The 16,311-nt window shown below is 48.7% G+C and overlaps 7 protein-coding genes across 7 annotated transcripts; 3 read left to right on the plus strand and 4 right to left on the minus strand.

Annotated features, from left to right (window-relative positions):
* Nucleotides 1-271: 271 nt before the first annotated feature.
* On the minus strand, nt 272-767 carry EI90DRAFT_3036696 (uncharacterized protein). Its single transcript, XM_039058719.1, has one exon. It carries the CDS (start codon nt 651-653, stop codon nt 303-305), a length of 351 nt encoding a protein of 116 aa, XP_038922097.1. The 5' UTR covers nt 654-767; the 3' UTR covers nt 272-302.
* A 1,128-nt stretch (nt 768-1,895) lies between these two features.
* On the plus strand, nt 1,896-6,639 carry EI90DRAFT_3117280 (uncharacterized protein; the record flags this gene model as incomplete). The annotated part of the gene is made up of 13 exons (XM_039062973.1): nt 1,896-2,241; nt 2,297-2,619; nt 2,678-4,024; nt 4,078-4,234; nt 4,294-4,355; nt 4,409-4,736; nt 4,798-5,058; nt 5,120-5,484; nt 5,544-5,572; nt 5,623-5,693; nt 5,752-5,955; nt 6,023-6,304; nt 6,359-6,639. 13 exons carry the CDS (start codon nt 1,896-1,898, stop codon nt 6,637-6,639), a joined length of 4,056 nt encoding a protein of 1,351 aa, XP_038922098.1.
* A 1,840-nt stretch (nt 6,640-8,479) lies between these two features.
* On the plus strand, nt 8,480-10,001 carry EI90DRAFT_2104510 (uncharacterized protein). The gene has a single exon (XM_039052592.1). It carries the CDS (start codon nt 8,954-8,956, stop codon nt 9,806-9,808), a length of 855 nt encoding a protein of 284 aa, XP_038922099.1. The 5' UTR covers nt 8,480-8,953; the 3' UTR covers nt 9,809-10,001.
* Nucleotides 10,002-10,606: 605 nt separating this feature from the next.
* EI90DRAFT_2966611 (malate dehydrogenase) lies at nt 10,607-11,940 on the minus strand (the record flags this gene model as incomplete). Its single annotated transcript, XM_039055576.1, has 5 exons — nt 11,820-11,940; nt 11,420-11,740; nt 11,026-11,367; nt 10,799-10,932; nt 10,607-10,738 (listed from the first exon to the last, which is right to left on the minus strand). The coding sequence occupies exons 1-5, from the start codon at nt 11,920-11,922 to the stop codon at nt 10,607-10,609; spliced, it is 1,032 nt and encodes a 343-aa protein (XP_038922100.1). The 5' UTR covers nt 11,923-11,940.
* An 85-nt stretch (nt 11,941-12,025) lies between these two features.
* Nucleotides 12,026-12,695, plus strand: EI90DRAFT_3036711 (uncharacterized protein). The gene has a single exon (XM_039058720.1). The coding sequence runs from the start codon at nt 12,166-12,168 to the stop codon at nt 12,388-12,390; it is 225 nt and encodes a 74-aa protein (XP_038922101.1). The 5' UTR covers nt 12,026-12,165; the 3' UTR covers nt 12,391-12,695.
* On the minus strand, nt 12,433-13,447 carry EI90DRAFT_3036713 (cytochrome b5-like heme/steroid binding domain-containing protein). Its single transcript, XM_039058721.1, has 6 exons — nt 13,221-13,447; nt 13,136-13,164; nt 13,035-13,071; nt 12,882-12,970; nt 12,761-12,816; nt 12,433-12,700 (listed from the first exon to the last, which is right to left on the minus strand). The coding sequence occupies exons 1-6, from the start codon at nt 13,330-13,332 to the stop codon at nt 12,631-12,633; spliced, it is 393 nt and encodes a 130-aa protein (XP_038922102.1). The 5' UTR covers nt 13,333-13,447; the 3' UTR covers nt 12,433-12,630.
* A 1,832-nt stretch (nt 13,448-15,279) lies between these two features.
* Nucleotides 15,280-15,849, minus strand: EI90DRAFT_2826951 (uncharacterized protein; the record flags this gene model as incomplete). Its single annotated transcript, XM_039053592.1, has 1 exon — nt 15,280-15,849. A coding segment is annotated over one exon (570 nt), but the record flags the coding sequence as incomplete, so codon positions are not given.
* Nucleotides 15,850-16,311: the final 462 nt, after the last annotated feature.

A 16,311-nucleotide genomic window follows, 5' to 3' on the forward strand; every position in this document is an offset into this window, starting at 1 on the left:
CGAGCAAGACGGGATTTGGGAGCAAATCCTTGACTATCGACAAAATAAACACTGGAAAGGGGAATATTCAGTGTTTGAGGCACTCAGCCTGAGTGCGTCGCACGGCGTCACAATCACTTTGAGCGCGGACACTGTCGGGGGAGAGGAATGTGGGGGTACGATGTTGTAAAATCGACAAGTAGGACTGCATATGTCAGATGCTGTACGGTAGTGCAGAGGCACCCAGTGTGACCGGGCCGCAAGTGGAATTTCTTGTGTGGACATTGGAATGGGCAATTTTCGGAGAAACCTGTTGAAGCCATTTAGCAGAGTCGGGAAGATGCAGCCGACTCTCGTTCATTTGCGAATTTTGATCGCTGACAGGAAGGGGAAGTAAGTAACACATGTCGGCGTTTATCGCTTACATAGATAATATCGCACGGCGACCGCGAGGTACTGGTTAAATGCCCAAGGCAACTTCCAAGGAAACAGAATTGCATATGTTGAATTCGAGATGCGTCAGCTAGAACCTCAAGCACCTTAGCCGGGACCTCGATGACCAATCGGTGATGCTCGCGACTGTTGCATGGTTCAATAAAGTGCAAGGAAACCAAATTGATAACAAGTCCAGCAATTATGTAAGAGCGTGAGGAAGACCACGCCATGAATCGCATGTCGTAGATTGACACTCGACTCGGATCGAGTCACCATCTTCAAGTTTCAAATCATCACGTATGTTTTCGAACCTTGCAGCAGAGGTTCATGAGAAGTCCATTGGAATCAAACGTGAGCTTGCATAGGCAGGATATCAGCCTCTATGGATAGAGAGCTTGCGGGGGGTTGGCGCTTCGGGACTGCGCACGTTACCGCAACTGGCAATTCTCACATTACGTAAACGGCAGTCCCGCAAGTATTACTTACGTGGTTTCCCCATAGGCCAGATATAGTTTCGACTTGCTGGCTTTCATCCATCCGACTTTAAATCAAGGCGGTTCGATATTCCGACGATGCGTTCGGCCTTGCGTTACACGAGACCTGCGTTGTACTTCCGGAACACTGATGGCACTCGACACAGGAATAGAGCCACTTCTCTGGGACTATCTTCCATGTCGATCATGAGACTTTTTCGCCACTGTTTACAGCGTCTATCATCTTTATAACAACTGTGTTCATGAGTTTTTGGTGCGAACTGGGTTCTACTTTAGTAAAGGCTGGGATCTGCCGGGATCCTGCCTAGAACTAGGTAATGGGTCGCCGAAACCCCACACCCCGGATTTTAGTTTGCATTCGGAGTTTTGCTACGCTTCAGAGCCTGGGAGAACATGTGCGATCAACTTGCTTGGGGTTTTGAACAATTGACCCGCTTCAACCATGATGACTAACCCCGCGTAGTCTAGATGCTGCGCCGATTCAGCGAAAAAGCCTTATGAAGTTCTTGCAGCAAGGTCAATTGTCCGTGGAAACATTTTCACGAAAAGCTTATCTGCGGAAGGATTTCACCGTGGTTCGGAAGCCCTCCTGATGCGACCTTCAAAGTATTCCATGTGGATGGGCGTGGATTCTATGATCTGAATGACTTCATTGTGCTATGGGTGACCAATACAGGCTGCGAACCATTTGCGCCTGAATAATGACAAAGAGACTGTTGCGGTAACTCCGAATGGACATAACGGACGTTTCACTAATCTCATTCATTTCAGTTGGTCTTTCATATATGACTCGTATCTCTCGTTTGTTTCTCCTGCTTCAACCCGCATTTTTTAGCTAGTTATCGTGCATTTAAGCTGTTGACCGGTAAAGACGGTTAACAGAGATTGCAGGGGACTCCTTGCTATATTAGCCCCCAGTAGCCTGAGCCATTTTCCCACCTCTCATCTGTCACTGTACTCCTCACTTTTGGGCTTTGGTTACCCTCAATGGCCTCGCCTCAGAAAGCCATTACGGATCTTGACGCGAATGCGGTCGCAACCTCTGCAGACCAAAGGGCGGACAAACTTGGTATGAAACAGATCATGCCTGTACGGACATGTTTGGTAATCATGGAGAATTTCGTAGATGATACAATCCATCTTATCACTGATCCTTTCGAGAAAGCGAAATCATTTTATAGCAAAAACAGCGATACGATTCACGCCACTATTCAGCTGTTTACTGGCGGTTCAACGACGGGCAAGATTATTGATGGATGGTTAGGCACTGTCGACAGAGTAGTTAATGGACTCGACGAGCTCGCCAAGTCTTCACCCTTTCCATTTATAGGACGTGAGATTGTTGTCACATAGTTTGGGACCTCCGCTGAAGTCACTTTTATCACCAGCCGCAATACTTCTCCTTTCAGCAGTTGTAAAGCTGGAAACTCAACGTCGAGAGAATAGCAGGCGAACACGGGCCCTCATCTTGCAAATGGCGGATATGCTTTCCGCTTTGTTGCAACTTCATTTCGTTCAGGATCCTGAACTTGAGGATGCTAAGGGACAGAGCGTCCAAGGACGCATCCAGGCTCTGATGGAAGATATCAAGAAAGATATTCAAGATTGTGGAAATCTAATCGACACGTACCACAAGCACAGTTTGACGAGCAAATTCTTCTTCAGCGGTTCATACGCTACCAAATTTAGTGCCAAGGCAAGCAGCCTCGTGGTAAGTTGTACGCCCGCATCCTCACCATCATTAACTAAACCACACGCATTTGGCGAAGAACCGCAAATCCGATATCATCTTCGCTCTTCAAATCCACAATACCGTCAACATCGATGCTATCCGAGCAGAAGTGACGGACACCAATGCAATGCTTAAGAAGCTCATCGACGTAGTCTCTCACAAATCTGAATGGCACATTCGGTATGAACAAGCGATGAATGATTTCGGAGGACGGAAGAAAGTCCTTGGGAATGACGGATTACTTACATCGATGGCGACCATGATCCAGGTGGGGATGACAAAGGACGAAATGACTGCTCAAACTGCAAATGTCGCAGGTCGAGAGATGCTTGGTGGTGTCAGTGTTCTCAGCGCACGAGAAATGCACGAGCTGCGTCTGCCACTTGATGCCATTCTGGCCCAGAATGCGGGATATTTCTCAAAGAAGCTCGACGCTCAGATGGAGGCAATCTCCAATCAATTGGATAAGGTTCAGCACTCCACCACTCAGATTTTGCGTACAATCACGGGTGGTGCCTATGAGCGCATTGTGCATCCTATTATTCGACACATATGGAAGGAAATGGTCCGTCAAAATCATGAACTTTTATTTGTCGTGCGTCTCACTCTTGCACACAAGGGCTGGCATGCGAATGTCAAAGCACGGACATTCGTCATGACTCTGCATGATTACTTTCTGGACATGTTCGCTCACACTTTAGGGGCATCAATCATCGGTGTTGGGGGGAATTTCTCGATGGCTAACCAAATTGATTTAACTGGAGGCGATGCTGAAACCTCTGTTGATGCGTCGACGGGGACAACTTGTTTGGATGGTGCTTCAGATCTCGCTGACAAGTGGTGCCTTCAATTTTTGAATCCCCGATACGTGACCTCAATCATGGAAGCCTTTGATGATGATAGTTCGGGTTATGTGCGGGTCAGCAAGGTTAATGACTTCACAAATTCGATTCCGAAGGGTTGGAGTTTGCTACAGTGGTTAGCATACTGGGCACGCGGTAGGATCGTTCCCACCTCATTTGTGGTTTTTTTGTCTCACGCTGAGCCTCTACTACAAGGATGGCGCGTTGAGACATCCATTTATGCTCAACTGATTCACGCACTGTTGAGTCAGATGCGTGGGCTTGCGAACACTGCACACGTAGCGAACTCCCGCATCATCCAGGGTTACTTTCATGGCCGCTGGGTCCTCGAGCTGAACAGACTTGTCAAGTGCACAATGTTCAAGAACCGGGACTTCACCAACACTCCTCTAGATGATCTGATCAAGGCTCGGATCGAGGAGAAGAGGGAAAGATTGGTTCCTGCACTGCAGAGGCTTTACTTCGACCTCGACGATGTGGAGTCTTTGGAGTTGATTAAGGAGCCAGGTAGGATCGAGAAAGTAAGTATTTGGAGGCAATATATCTGAGCCTCTCAATTTACTTGTGCCGGCAGGATTTGTTCGCGATTCTTTATCTAGTTCTTCTTCGCCATGCGAGTATGATGAAACTTGCCAAGACTGTCATCCTAGATGATCGTGAATTTACGGAGGCTTCTACAACCCTTAGTTGCATCTTCGATGCTATCCACGTTCGCCTCAGCGATTTAGAAGGTAGGAATAATTCCGTACCCTCCATTTATGGATGCTTGCTCAACATTTGGTGGAAATAGAATCACAGAAGGGACATGGCATGGATGCAGCTCATTTCATCGCGAGATACGCGGGTGGTATCGTAAGCCAGTCCACGCCTTCTATACGCCAGATTCTGACTTGCGTTTGGTGCAGTACGAGTTTTTATATCAGAAGAATGTTCCCGACAATCTCGGGGGAATCGTGAACGATGACGCCGTTGAAGGCGTGGCCGCAATCTTGGAAAAGTCGAGTATTGATGTCAAAGACTTGCGGTTTGGCCCTTGGCATTTAGATACTTCAGGTTACGAGGAAGAGCCCGAGCCAGAGATTGAACAAGTCCAGGATGAAACCATGCCTCCACTCGCTCCAGGATCGCCCGTTCTCATTCGTAGGGCTAGCATCAGCGGAGAGGCCTACGTCAGACAAGTGATATCTCAGCTGGAGCTTCTGACAGCTGATGAACGCTTCAAATTTGTGAAACGTGAGTCGGGACGTACGCTAGTACCCTCTCCCAATCCTCTTATGACAAACTACTTGCACAGCGTCTGTCAGCATGCTCAGGTCAATAGCTGATGCCGAGTATGAGAGATGGCTGAAAACCGATATTCCTCGGGCCCTCATTGCGCAAATGGCGGACGTGCTGCATACCCTCCTACAACTTCGGCACATGGATAATCTTGAGCTTGTTACCGATTGCGGCGTCACTAATATTAGCCGAACGCAAGACGTTGTGCGACACATTGAAAAGGACTTGAAGGATTGCGGGTACCTTATCCGAATGTATCACAAGACCAACGTTTCAAGTAAGCCTTCCGTTAGTATCCCCCTGGTCGAACCTCAATCATGCGTCGTCTTGAATTTCAGGGGAGAACGCGATGGCTATTTATCTTCAACAACGAGCCGAACGTCTCCTTCTTCGAAAGAATGATCTAATTGCTGCGATGTCAATATCATACATGAAAAGTCTAGAGCGCTTTCGCGCTCTTGGCCGCACTATTGTCCAACGGATCCGAGAAAAGCGTCAAAGACTTAGATGGGAATTTTACAGAAACCGCCGCGATGTGCGAAATGAATATGTATCTCTCGTTGCGAAGCAACTGCAATGTGCGGAGACGAGAGCAATTTGGCATGTTGGTATATCCCTAACTCCAGAAGAAGAGGAGCGGTTAAAAGATTTGTCTGACAATTTGTCGGATGCCGATTGGGCTTATTATCAGTCACTTGCCAGAGTAGGTGTGCATACAATCTTCCCAACAGCGAGCTCACCAGTCTTCTCGCCATCCAACAGTTAAAGTACCGACTAACTCGTGCTCATCTGTAAGTAAAACCCGCCAAGAATCGCCCTACTCACTTCTCACTCAATCCAGTAATCTGGTTTGTTGCAACTGTGGAAAAATCCCTGTCATCGGTAAAGCCTACCAATGCATTTTATGCACATGTGAGTCCAATAACATCCGCTCGGAAAAATCACCTTAACGATGACATTACTTCAACAGCTGTTAGCTTCTGCGAAGAATGCGAACGGACGACCCCTTCTGGGATTCAAGATGCCATTGGGAAACCGCACTTATCCTCCCATCCGCTGCTTCAGATTTCCCGACCCGTTGTTCAAATAAGTAACACCGAGCTAGAAGATATTACTCGGATGTATGAACGGCTCGTCCATTGCAAGCAGGATAGTGATGAGTCAGATTCGGATGGTGAGCGTTTCGACCTACTAGATGCCTCTACATGGTCAAATGCTGACATCGACACCGTGTCCGCTAGCGCAATGGAGCGATGGGGACGCTGATCTAGAATCGAGCGATGAGGATCTCGCTGGTGTCCACTTCCAATCCACGAGTAGTTCGATCAGAGAGTCACCCCTCGAGCTGGCACGACAGAAAACATGGGAATTCGCCGCGATGAAGGTTAAGCTGGAGCACGCTGTCAATGACCATAAAGGCGAAGGCCTCAGCCCACGATGCATCAGGGAACTGGGCTACAAATGTTCACATTGTCACAAGGGCTATACTGGTGTCCGGTTTATTTTGGTGAGCCGCTATCGAGGTGCGATCCTGCCCGTGTATTCATGAGGCAACCAGAGGCTGACGTGACACCCAGGTAAACATCTTTGCCCCAAGTGTGAACAAGAGCTCTCTGCACGTTACGAGAACGATCCCTTACCCGCACATTTGCTGCTCCTGCTAAAATACACGTTGCCGGGGGTCGAAACACCCACACCAACCGTTGTCGGCGCCTTAGGAGGAGACCACGATCTACAGCAAGATGAACGTGTCCAAGCTCTCGAGGATAAGCTTGGTAGGGTGGAAGAGAAACTCAATTTGCTCCTAAGTCTGCTGAACGCCGAAAATCGGCCGACATGGGCTCTGATGACAGATTGAGACAATGGGTAGCAGCGCTACATAAAAATGGCGTTTTTACGCTTCGACAATTCATTTCACTTACAAAACTCATCTCACTGCATGGACGGGAAATCGCGGCATGGATTGACAGTATACTGGGCATATCCAACAATGATCATTCACAAGGACGAGAAAGGCGCTTCAATCATGAGTGAGCATCGTAGGAATATGGGAAGGTTGAATTGGAGGGAACCCTGATATTTTAGCATGGCCGCCCGGCCGAATTGTGACTCAATATTTGAGCGTTGAGGAAATATCAGCATAGTAAGGCAACCAATGTCACCTCTCCCTTTGAGTATGTACGGCGGGACAAGATGGACGCCCAGGACGCCACCGTGCAAGGCGGTCAAAGAAATAAAAATGGACTGGGGGATGAGACAGAAGGGCCGTAACGCAGAATAAGTATTCAAAGGGATATCAGCGGAGATGGGTTCGAGGCAAGGCACAGTATTTTCATGTAGCAGTTATTTCTTGACGCCTGTAGAGTAGCGGAAAGGCGCAGGGGACAGGGTTACAGGTATTCTAGGCAGTCAATGACGAGCGAAATAAGACTTGGGGAACTAGACGAGAGCCAAATCCCCCCCTATCCACAAAAATAATAGAGAAAGCATATTTGGTGAAGGAAATCAGCTGCCCTTGTGGTACGTTGGAAGTGATTCGCGCATTGGAGGTGCGGGGTACGACGCATAAATTACATTCACCTGGGGAACTATTGAGCGTGGTTTGAGGCTAAATACCTTCAGCGAAGAGCGGGAAGCAGGGCGCTAGGCAGGACTCTATAGCCTAGTTCTATAGGCATTGCACTGACCCAAAAGGCGTAGCATCGACGGGGGGCGTTATGTCGGGCGCTGGGAAGCAGCGCAGAGGTGCGTTTAATACTGAAAAGCACAACATATGTCTCTTTTTCCCGCGAAAGCTACAGGGGGATCCATAAAAGAAAAGGCCGTGTCGGGGTCGTTCTGCCCCGGCAACCCACTGAGCCATCACAATAGGAGATATGTGAGATAGCCGCAATGAACCACCACGAAGACGAAGGCTTCTGTCTCAAATGCTCGTATTGCCATAAGAAGTATGCCGGTCTCCAGTTTGTTGTGATTAAACCATATCGAGGTTGGCCTTCGCTCGTGCACTTGTGGGGTAATTTGAAACTGATAAGGGCATACCCAAGCAAGCAACTTCGCCCGAACTGTTAACAGGAGCTCTCTGGCCAAGAATGAACCCTTACCGGCATGCTTGCCGCTATCGCCAAAATGCGTGTTGCCAGAGGTAGAGACTTCAAAACCAAAGGCCGCCAGCGACTCCGAAGAGGCTTGTGATTCCCAATAGCAGAGTGGAAATGTCCAGGTTCTCAACAGTAAGCCCGGTGGAGTAGAAGGAGAGCTCAAACTGCTCCTGAACGCCAAAAAATCGGACAACACACACTCTGATGTCCCATTGAGACAATGAGTATCCTGGAATTCATATATCTGGCTGTGCCAACGGCGCATCCAAAACGAACCTTTTCTCTATTGGTTACACACAATTGATTCCCTTGTCGCAATCGAACAACATAATAATTTGTCCGCGCGTTGTTGGGAGCTTATGTTACTCGTCTTCATCTCCCGCTGCTCCGGCGCGCGGGCGCCAAGAGCCTTACGCGTGATGCCTTCACATTAGCCCGTTGACTTCTCCGAGGCACTTGGACATTTGAACAACCAACCACGACGGGCCCGCGCGCAGCTCAACTGTTGCCCCGTGTTGTACTTTATTTGCTGACCAAGCAGCATCACGGCGTGGGATTACAACGGCGTCAACAACGACATCAGAAACTCGCGCGCGTGAATCTGAAATCAAGTGCTTTTGTCCTCGAGGCCGGGATGGCAGTGAATCTGACAACAAAGGCAACCCGCTCAAATTCCTACTTGATTGACTGGCAATTTTCCGCAGGAATTATATTTTTGTTCAAGTGTGACGATCATGAGACTATATAAACCTCGCATGGCTGCTTCAAGGCATACCCAGTAATCCTGGTGGTTTCCTCCTCAAGACCTGGTGTCTTCATATTTACGTTTAAAGAATACACATCTAGACCCGGCCCCCCCTTCCACGGTTAGTGGCTTACGAATATCGTACGTTCGGCTTGGTTCTGGAACCCCTTTCTGATAATCGTGACTCGCTCGCTATTACCGGCAACAGCTAACTTCGCCCAACTAAAAAAGGCTTGGACTCTTTACGACTTATTACGGCTTCTCTCCTCGTCCTTCATTCTTTCTTCTGGACCACCCATTTGCTCCCCTCTCACTCTCTTACAACGATGTACTTCCGTGACGGTCATACCAAGCGGTTTCCAGACTACCTCATCTTAAGAACGCCGAAGTCGGTTTTGAACTTTGTCTTCAGAGGAGTATCAAGAAACGTTCTCCGGCACATCCATCATTTACGAATACAATTTGACTTCAACTACGACGCCTGTGATTATGAACACGAGATATGGTCGATAGCGATTGGAATCGTTCTTCGGATCCTCCCGGAGCTCAAAGATCTCGTCTTGCTCTGGAGCGGTGCTCCCTCCCGTGTATTCAGAGGTGTACCGTTTCAACTGGAAGCACTCACAAGTACTGTGGAGGTGGACGAGGAAGCGCTCTTATTCTTGCATTCTCAGCCACAACTACGTCTTGTCGAGCTTCCTCATTGGCGAACTGTTGAATTCACCAATCCTTCATTTTCCCACCGCAAATGTCGCTACCCCATTTCCTTTGGCCGGAAAATCCTCCGATCCTCATACCCTTTGATCAACCCACAATCATATCCGCTTTCGCTCTTTTCGGACGAAACGTTCCTTCCCAACCTGTGTGAGCTCAGCGTCCCCCCGTTGACCGCGCAGATGCTGGTTCCTGGGCGACCCGTGCGTTCTGTTGATATCAGACTCACTCGAGGAGAGCGAGTCAGAAACTGGGACGCCCTAACGCGCGCGTTTAGCCAGTCAACGTGTCCCATGGATGATCTTGCAATTGCGACCCTGGACGAGTTTTCATTTGAAATGTTGGATAGCCTGAGATGGTTGCCGAGTTTGATGACGCTTTATGTGCGTGTGTTGGCCCCTGCACGCGTGGACTCGGTAAGTCGGACTATCGTATCATTTTTCTTCCTACTTTCTCGCCACCCCTGAACCTATTCATACTGATGTGAGCGCTTTTTTCATTTTACTTTTCGCATGAAAATAGGACGTGCTCGAGTGGTCCCTCTGGGCGCCCTACTTCACTCCCCTCCCCTACCTTGAGAGTCTCAAAGTGGAGTTTGATGCGCGTCACCTTACCCGGGTTCATCCTCAGTGGCCGGTGCCAACTCTCAAGTGCATCCGGTCCTGGCACCGAACGTGTCCTGATCTTGCGTCGGTTTACGTGGGCCTTTACGCGGGTGATGCCCTTGTTCTCTGGGAGAGGACTCCAGAGATGCCCATGCGGACTGGAAGCAGTGGGTCGAACGACAGTCCCAACGCAGGGCTCGGCGAGACTTGGCCTGCTGTCCAAACCTCGGTCGAAGAAGTCCAGGGCGTTTAGCAAGGCCGTGGTATGATCGGCCGTTTTGGGACGAGACTGTTCCATTGAGGCAGATCTGTGATGAAGCTATCTACGTTCAGTGGATCTGGAAAATGACGACTTGACCCTTTAGTCGTTGCAGAAATAGTGTAACGGATTTCGGACCTCGTGTGTTTCTGTGACATCATCGCGATTCTCGTTCGCTCCCTTGCTGATCATGACAGAACTTATTGTACTGGCAATGTGTAGTTAATCGCGTAGCCCCTCTCCCTTACTTTGTTCGCTTTTATGCCACATGGATTTATCTCAAGTCGAGGATCAAATGAAAATTGTCCCTTCCGATGCAAAAAAGCAGTGATGCTCATTTTGGGTTGCTTTGCGCAAAGTATTGAAATTCCAAGTATCCAACATCATGCCCGCCCCATGCCTCATGGGGAGTTGTCAGCGAACTTCAAACCCTTCTCAATGTTCTTCTTGAGTTCTGGGAGTGCATTCTCGATGAGTTTCTGCTCCGCAGGCGAGATGGAACCCAGTGGGTGAATTTTGGTGATGCCTTCGGGCTAGTTATGAAGATAGAGAAGATTTTAGAGCAATCTAGTGGTGCGAGTGATTTCACTTACACCCAGCTCGACGTTGCTAGAGAAGAAGCTGACACCCTGGTCTTTGAACAAAGGAGATTCGGTGAAGGTTGGGGTGATGACACCTTTCTCGCCATTGAGGGCCCTAAGGAGCGCATGAGTGAACTTGGCCGCCGCTGGAGGATCGCCGACCAGTGGTTGTAATTGAAAAGGCGTATGGATCGCTCATGAGAAAGCGTTAACCAATTTCAAAATTCATCAAGACACACCATAAGCCATGGAGAGCGTGGCGCTACCGGCCCCATCCTTAGCCTTAACAACTTCATCACCGCCAAATTGAATTCGATGCACGAGGCTAGACCAGTCTTCGGAATCCTGGCTAAGGGCTTTGCCCACGGGAGACTGAGAAAGGAGTGGAACAATTGTAACCCCAGAATGTCCACCGACGACAGTAACAGGTGTCTCCACTGGATCCGTACCCCTGACACTAGAAAGGAAGCGCGAGGCACGGACAACATCTAGGGTCGTGATACCATAGAGCCTGTTGGACTGGTAATTACCCGCCTTTTTGAAGACCTCTGAAACGATTGGAACAGTCGAATTCACAGGATCTGGAGAAAACTGTAATTTCGCCTGTCCCTCATATATAAATCCCACGCTTACTGGAAATAACGAGGACGTGGGCGTCGGGAGAATGCTCAGAAATAGACTTGGCGAGGTCCCGAACGATTGAAGCATTGGTGTTGAATAGGTCATCGCGGGTCATACCAGGCTTCCGGGGGACACCGGCAGGGATGAGAATGATCTTAGACCCATCGAGGGCCTGAGCGACCTGATCCTGGGCGAAGCCCTGGACATCGCTTTGGGTGTCAATGTGACTGACATCGGCAGCCACACCGGGAGCACCGCGGATATCGTACAGACTCAACGCTGAGACGAGAGGGTCCGCCTTAAGAAGTAGAGACAGCGGCTGCCCAATACCACCTACGTCAAACAGCAGGAGAAAAAAGCCAAGGTGAGATAACGATGGTCAATTAAACCCCGAAATAAATCTGGCACGTACCCCCGGCACCCAGGACAGCGACTTTTGTCTGACGAATTGGGGTTGTAGAGAATGATCGCAAAAGCGAGCGAGAGTGAATAATACTCTGGCGAGCTAGTAACATTGTGTGTGCCTGCAAAGGGGAGCAAAAATTGCCGGATTCGGTTGTTTCCTCTATATGTGAACTCGTGATGGGAAAACTTTCGGCCGAAGTGTCTTCATTTACCCAAAGCTGCAGCCTGCTGCAGCGCCATTTGATAGTACTTGAGCTAACTGGCGCACACCATACGACTGTTTTGGAATTGGGATCATTTCCAGTCCGGTGCGCCCATCCACTTGCGATCAATAGTCGAGTCCGTATCACTCGATGGCCCATCATCGCACCGTTGGACCGCCTTTAGTCCCGGACACACGCATTTTTTGCTCCCTTGCCACCCTTCCTGAGCCACCACCCGCGACAATTGTGGTCCTTCAGAGACCAAGACGTACTATTGCTACACCTTCCTCATCAAGCAGCCAACGGTGTTTTTATTGGTCAAATGATTCCCAAAACCGCTCGCCAAGCGAGCACCGCGACGGGCAAGTCCTTTGATCTATTATCTCCCTGGATCTTGTAGGATGGGCAGCACCTGTCCATGGATGCGTAAAGTATTTATTGCGCTCAACTTAGGACGATATTAGAACAAGCTCGAAATCGACATCTCGCATCGATGTCCGTCCTTGACTGTACGGCTCAACTGAAAAGGAAATATGATGTGGGCAAAAACTACAGTTTGTGTCGCGGAACAATTCCAATGCAATCATGTATGCAATGTCCGATCTGATGGCAAGTTTATGTAAGGTAGTAACGGTAGGCGAGGATGATGCCAAAGAGAGCAATTAAGAAGAGGAAGAGGTTTGCGCTATAAAGCAGATAACTGGCTTATTAGTCGATTGAAATTCTTTTAATCAAGCGTACTTGCTTTGTGGGACTCTTTGCGGGACCCTCTTCGAGGCGTCCGCATACAGGACCCCAATTCTTTCCGGAAAGATTCAGTGTGAGGCGGAGATGAAGCGAGAACGCAGCACGCGAATGTCACTCACGTCAAAATCACCGACATACAAACCCTTCAACAAGTCGCGTGCTTCGTCCGAGTGTCCAACATCCTCGAATGCCTCTGTGGCGTCTTTACCTACAGATATGCCAGGCCTATGAGGAAGAACAACACGTCCAAGTAAAAATAACCAGGGACTGACCAGCTTCAGCGAGGATAACCTCGTCGCCGCCAGGATGCTGCGACGCATATCACGAGGAAATATTGAGAGCGTGACCCCCAGTAGTAGGAAAAGTTACACACCTCGTCCAGAAATTGGGTAGCATCATATACTGAAATTCCAACGTAACGCTATTTGGCCTGACCTGTAAACGAGACTCTGACGAACCTTTGCCACTGATAACGACGTAAAGACTCTCGCGCGTACTGTGAATCTTGAGGGTTTTGAGGCTGATGAACTTTGTGGGTGGATCCGTCATTTTTGATGCTGGGAACAGCATAAGGAGAGTCGGTGTAAGCTGTTTGGCCTTAGAAAGGGGATCGCTGAATGGAACCACTGGATATTCAGCCCTTCACCGAATGACGCTCGATGACCTCGTGGAACTATTATACGCCCTTCGAAGTGATGATGCAATCGATTGAGTGGAATGCACAAGGTTTGGAATGATGGGATGCTGTTTGAGGGCTACAGCCAAACTGCCAGATCGTGCGAAGTTTGCATGGTCTTAGCCATCCAAATCGCCACGTTCCAACTCCCTTCAGCATGCATCAACACGTCTGCCTGTAGCTAGTATCCGGAAGTGCAACGTGCCTTGTAGCCTTTCCAGTATTTTTTATCGCCTTGCGCTCGATTTCTGCAGATCATTATCTCCTGACTTATTGTCTCCGTGATCTTGTCACCTGCTTCATCCATTGCTATCCGGCAGGATTAGATGCTGCGATAGGGACCAGGTTCTAGTGGATGTTACACAACGCCTGTGCATCTTATTGGTTTTGCCTAAAAGTTGTACTTTGCTTTGAATAATGCGCTGACAACGTCCTTCACCTGGTGTTACTTGAGTGGCGGTCGAGTTTTGGAATTATGGAATGAGCCACCGAAAAATAATATACTTGTCACGGGTTCATGAATTATATGTCTGACTTGTCTGACTTGATCGACATACTCAAGTCCGGATTCAAATTTTGTATTACAAATGTAGAAGTCACGCTCTGCTTTCAATACAAAAGTCACATGCTACACGGGGATAAACCCAAGTCCGGGTTTAGGCATTTGCCGGAGTCTGGGGCCCATGCGAGGTTCCCATGCAGAAAGGAAAAATCTAGACATGTAAACCGGTTACTTTGGTATGAGGTCGGCACCCAAGCCGGTGTTGGGTGTAACCACTTATATATTACTTCGCATGTAACAAGAATGTTGGGTGTTGCGGTTCAGATGGTGGAGAGTTAACTTTTCATTTTGAAGCCATGGGTTCGATTCCCACTAGGGGTAAATCTTGTTTGCTTGTTTTTTTTGGTTTTTGCATTCCCATCTGGTTGCAGTGGGAATTTTTTATGCACAATGCCAGTAAATTAGGACATCGGAAAGGGATGGAACCGAATCCATGCCTTCATATAAGTATTCTGGCCCAGGTTGGAATACAAACAAAAAGATGTACACAGTGGGAATCGAACCCGTGGCTTCAAAATGAAAACCCCAAGTTAACTCTCCACCATCTGAACCACAACACCCAACATTCTTGTTACATGCGAAGTAATATATAAGTGGTTACATCCAACACCGGCTTGGGTGCCGACCTCATACCAAAGTAACCGGTTTACATGTCTAGATTTTTCCTTTCTGCATGGGAACCTCGCATGGGCCCCAGACTCCGGCAAATGCCTAAACCCGGACTTGGGTTTATCCCCGTGTAGCATGTGACTTTTGTATTGAAAGCAGAGCGTGACTTCTACATTTGTAATACAAAATTTGAATCCGGACTTGAGTATGTCGATCAAGTCAGACAAATAAACGAATAAACGAATAAATTCGGCCAACTCCGCTACAAAGCAGCTAAGGTAAGACATACAAGCCGACCTCGTTGGTCCGTAACAACGCATAGAAAACACAGTGAAAACCAACACACTCCGACCAATTTCTTAACTACTTTCCTAACTTTCGACGGCCCTTAACCATCTCCCCCCAAACCCAAAATAAAACCCCAAATTCTCCCTGCCAAATGAATGAACCCGGAATGCCACACATGTCCCATAGCGGATGCGCAACGCGAGGACAAAGCCGGAAAGCGACGATGGATGAAAGGGATGTGTCCTAAATACCACAAATTCGCTCCATGAGGCCAAAAATGAGAGTCGTGAGAAGAACATTGAGGGGAAAACAAAACTGGAATGAAGTCGATGATTGCCCTTTGCAATGCCTCGGAAGCTTTGTCTTCCAGTAACTCCTTGGTTCTAGAACAGAGCCCTGACACTGCGGATATGCGAAAACTTCGGAACACTGGGCATTCGGAAAACAAATGGTGCATGGACTCTGCGGAAATGCAACCCAATCTACACTGCGCTGATGCAACCAACCCTCTTGCATGCAGAAGAGCGCGAGTTGGAAGCTGCCCCGAACGGGCATACAGTTGAACACATGCTGAAAAACCCGCACTCGTTCGTTCATATGGGAAAGAAGGGCTCGTCATTGCCTGAAAACCAGGCATTCGCTGGTGTGAAGTCCAGAATAAGTGCCTCGCTGACTTCTCAGACCACTGAGAAGATGCAAAGGATAACACATTATTCTCGATGAAACCCAGGAAAGGACGCCAAAGAGAAAAGGCATCCATGGTGAAAGTCGGCAATGGAGCCAACGGAACGATTGAAGGACGAGAGTGTGCGAGAGAAGCAGCATGATCAGCAGCGCGGTTTAAGACTGAGGGCATGTCCACGGCCTGAGTGTGAGCTTTAACATGATCGAAATGAATGCCGTTTAGCCGAGTCAAAATGTCCTTGAACCAACGGTAATACGAACGTGCATTCTTGTATGCCCAGAAGTTTGGAGGGAGAGAGTGTGAACGAATATCCTCTGTGAGCCGAACAGATTGTAGATGATCTGAGTAAACGTGCGAAGGCCCGACACCAAGTGCTGAAATGAGCAGGCCAGCGGAGATGAGAGCCAGAACCTCCCCTGAATGCTGGAAGCATTGACCCCAACAATTCTCAAGGACACAGGATGAGGCCCAACCACCGCAGATGTTACTGAACCTGCAACCTCTCGACAGGAACCATCCGTTGCCCACATAACAGGATCCAAAGGAATAGGATCCAACAACGCTTCCAATCTAGCCAAGGCCACAATACTGTTCTCTGCAAGGAGTTGTCGTTCTTGAGTAGGCAGGGAGAGAGAGACCGGACCTGACACCAAGTCGGACAATGACAAAAGTCCGAGCCAATGGCACATAACCCGATAATTGTAGAACTGTGGTGAAGGGAACTGGAAT

This window comes from Cantharellus anzutake, assembly GCF_015039405.1.
Source record: "Cantharellus anzutake strain C23 chromosome Unknown EI90scaffold_5, whole genome shotgun sequence".
Lineage (NCBI taxonomy): Eukaryota > Fungi > Basidiomycota > Agaricomycetes > Cantharellales > Hydnaceae > Cantharellus > Cantharellus anzutake.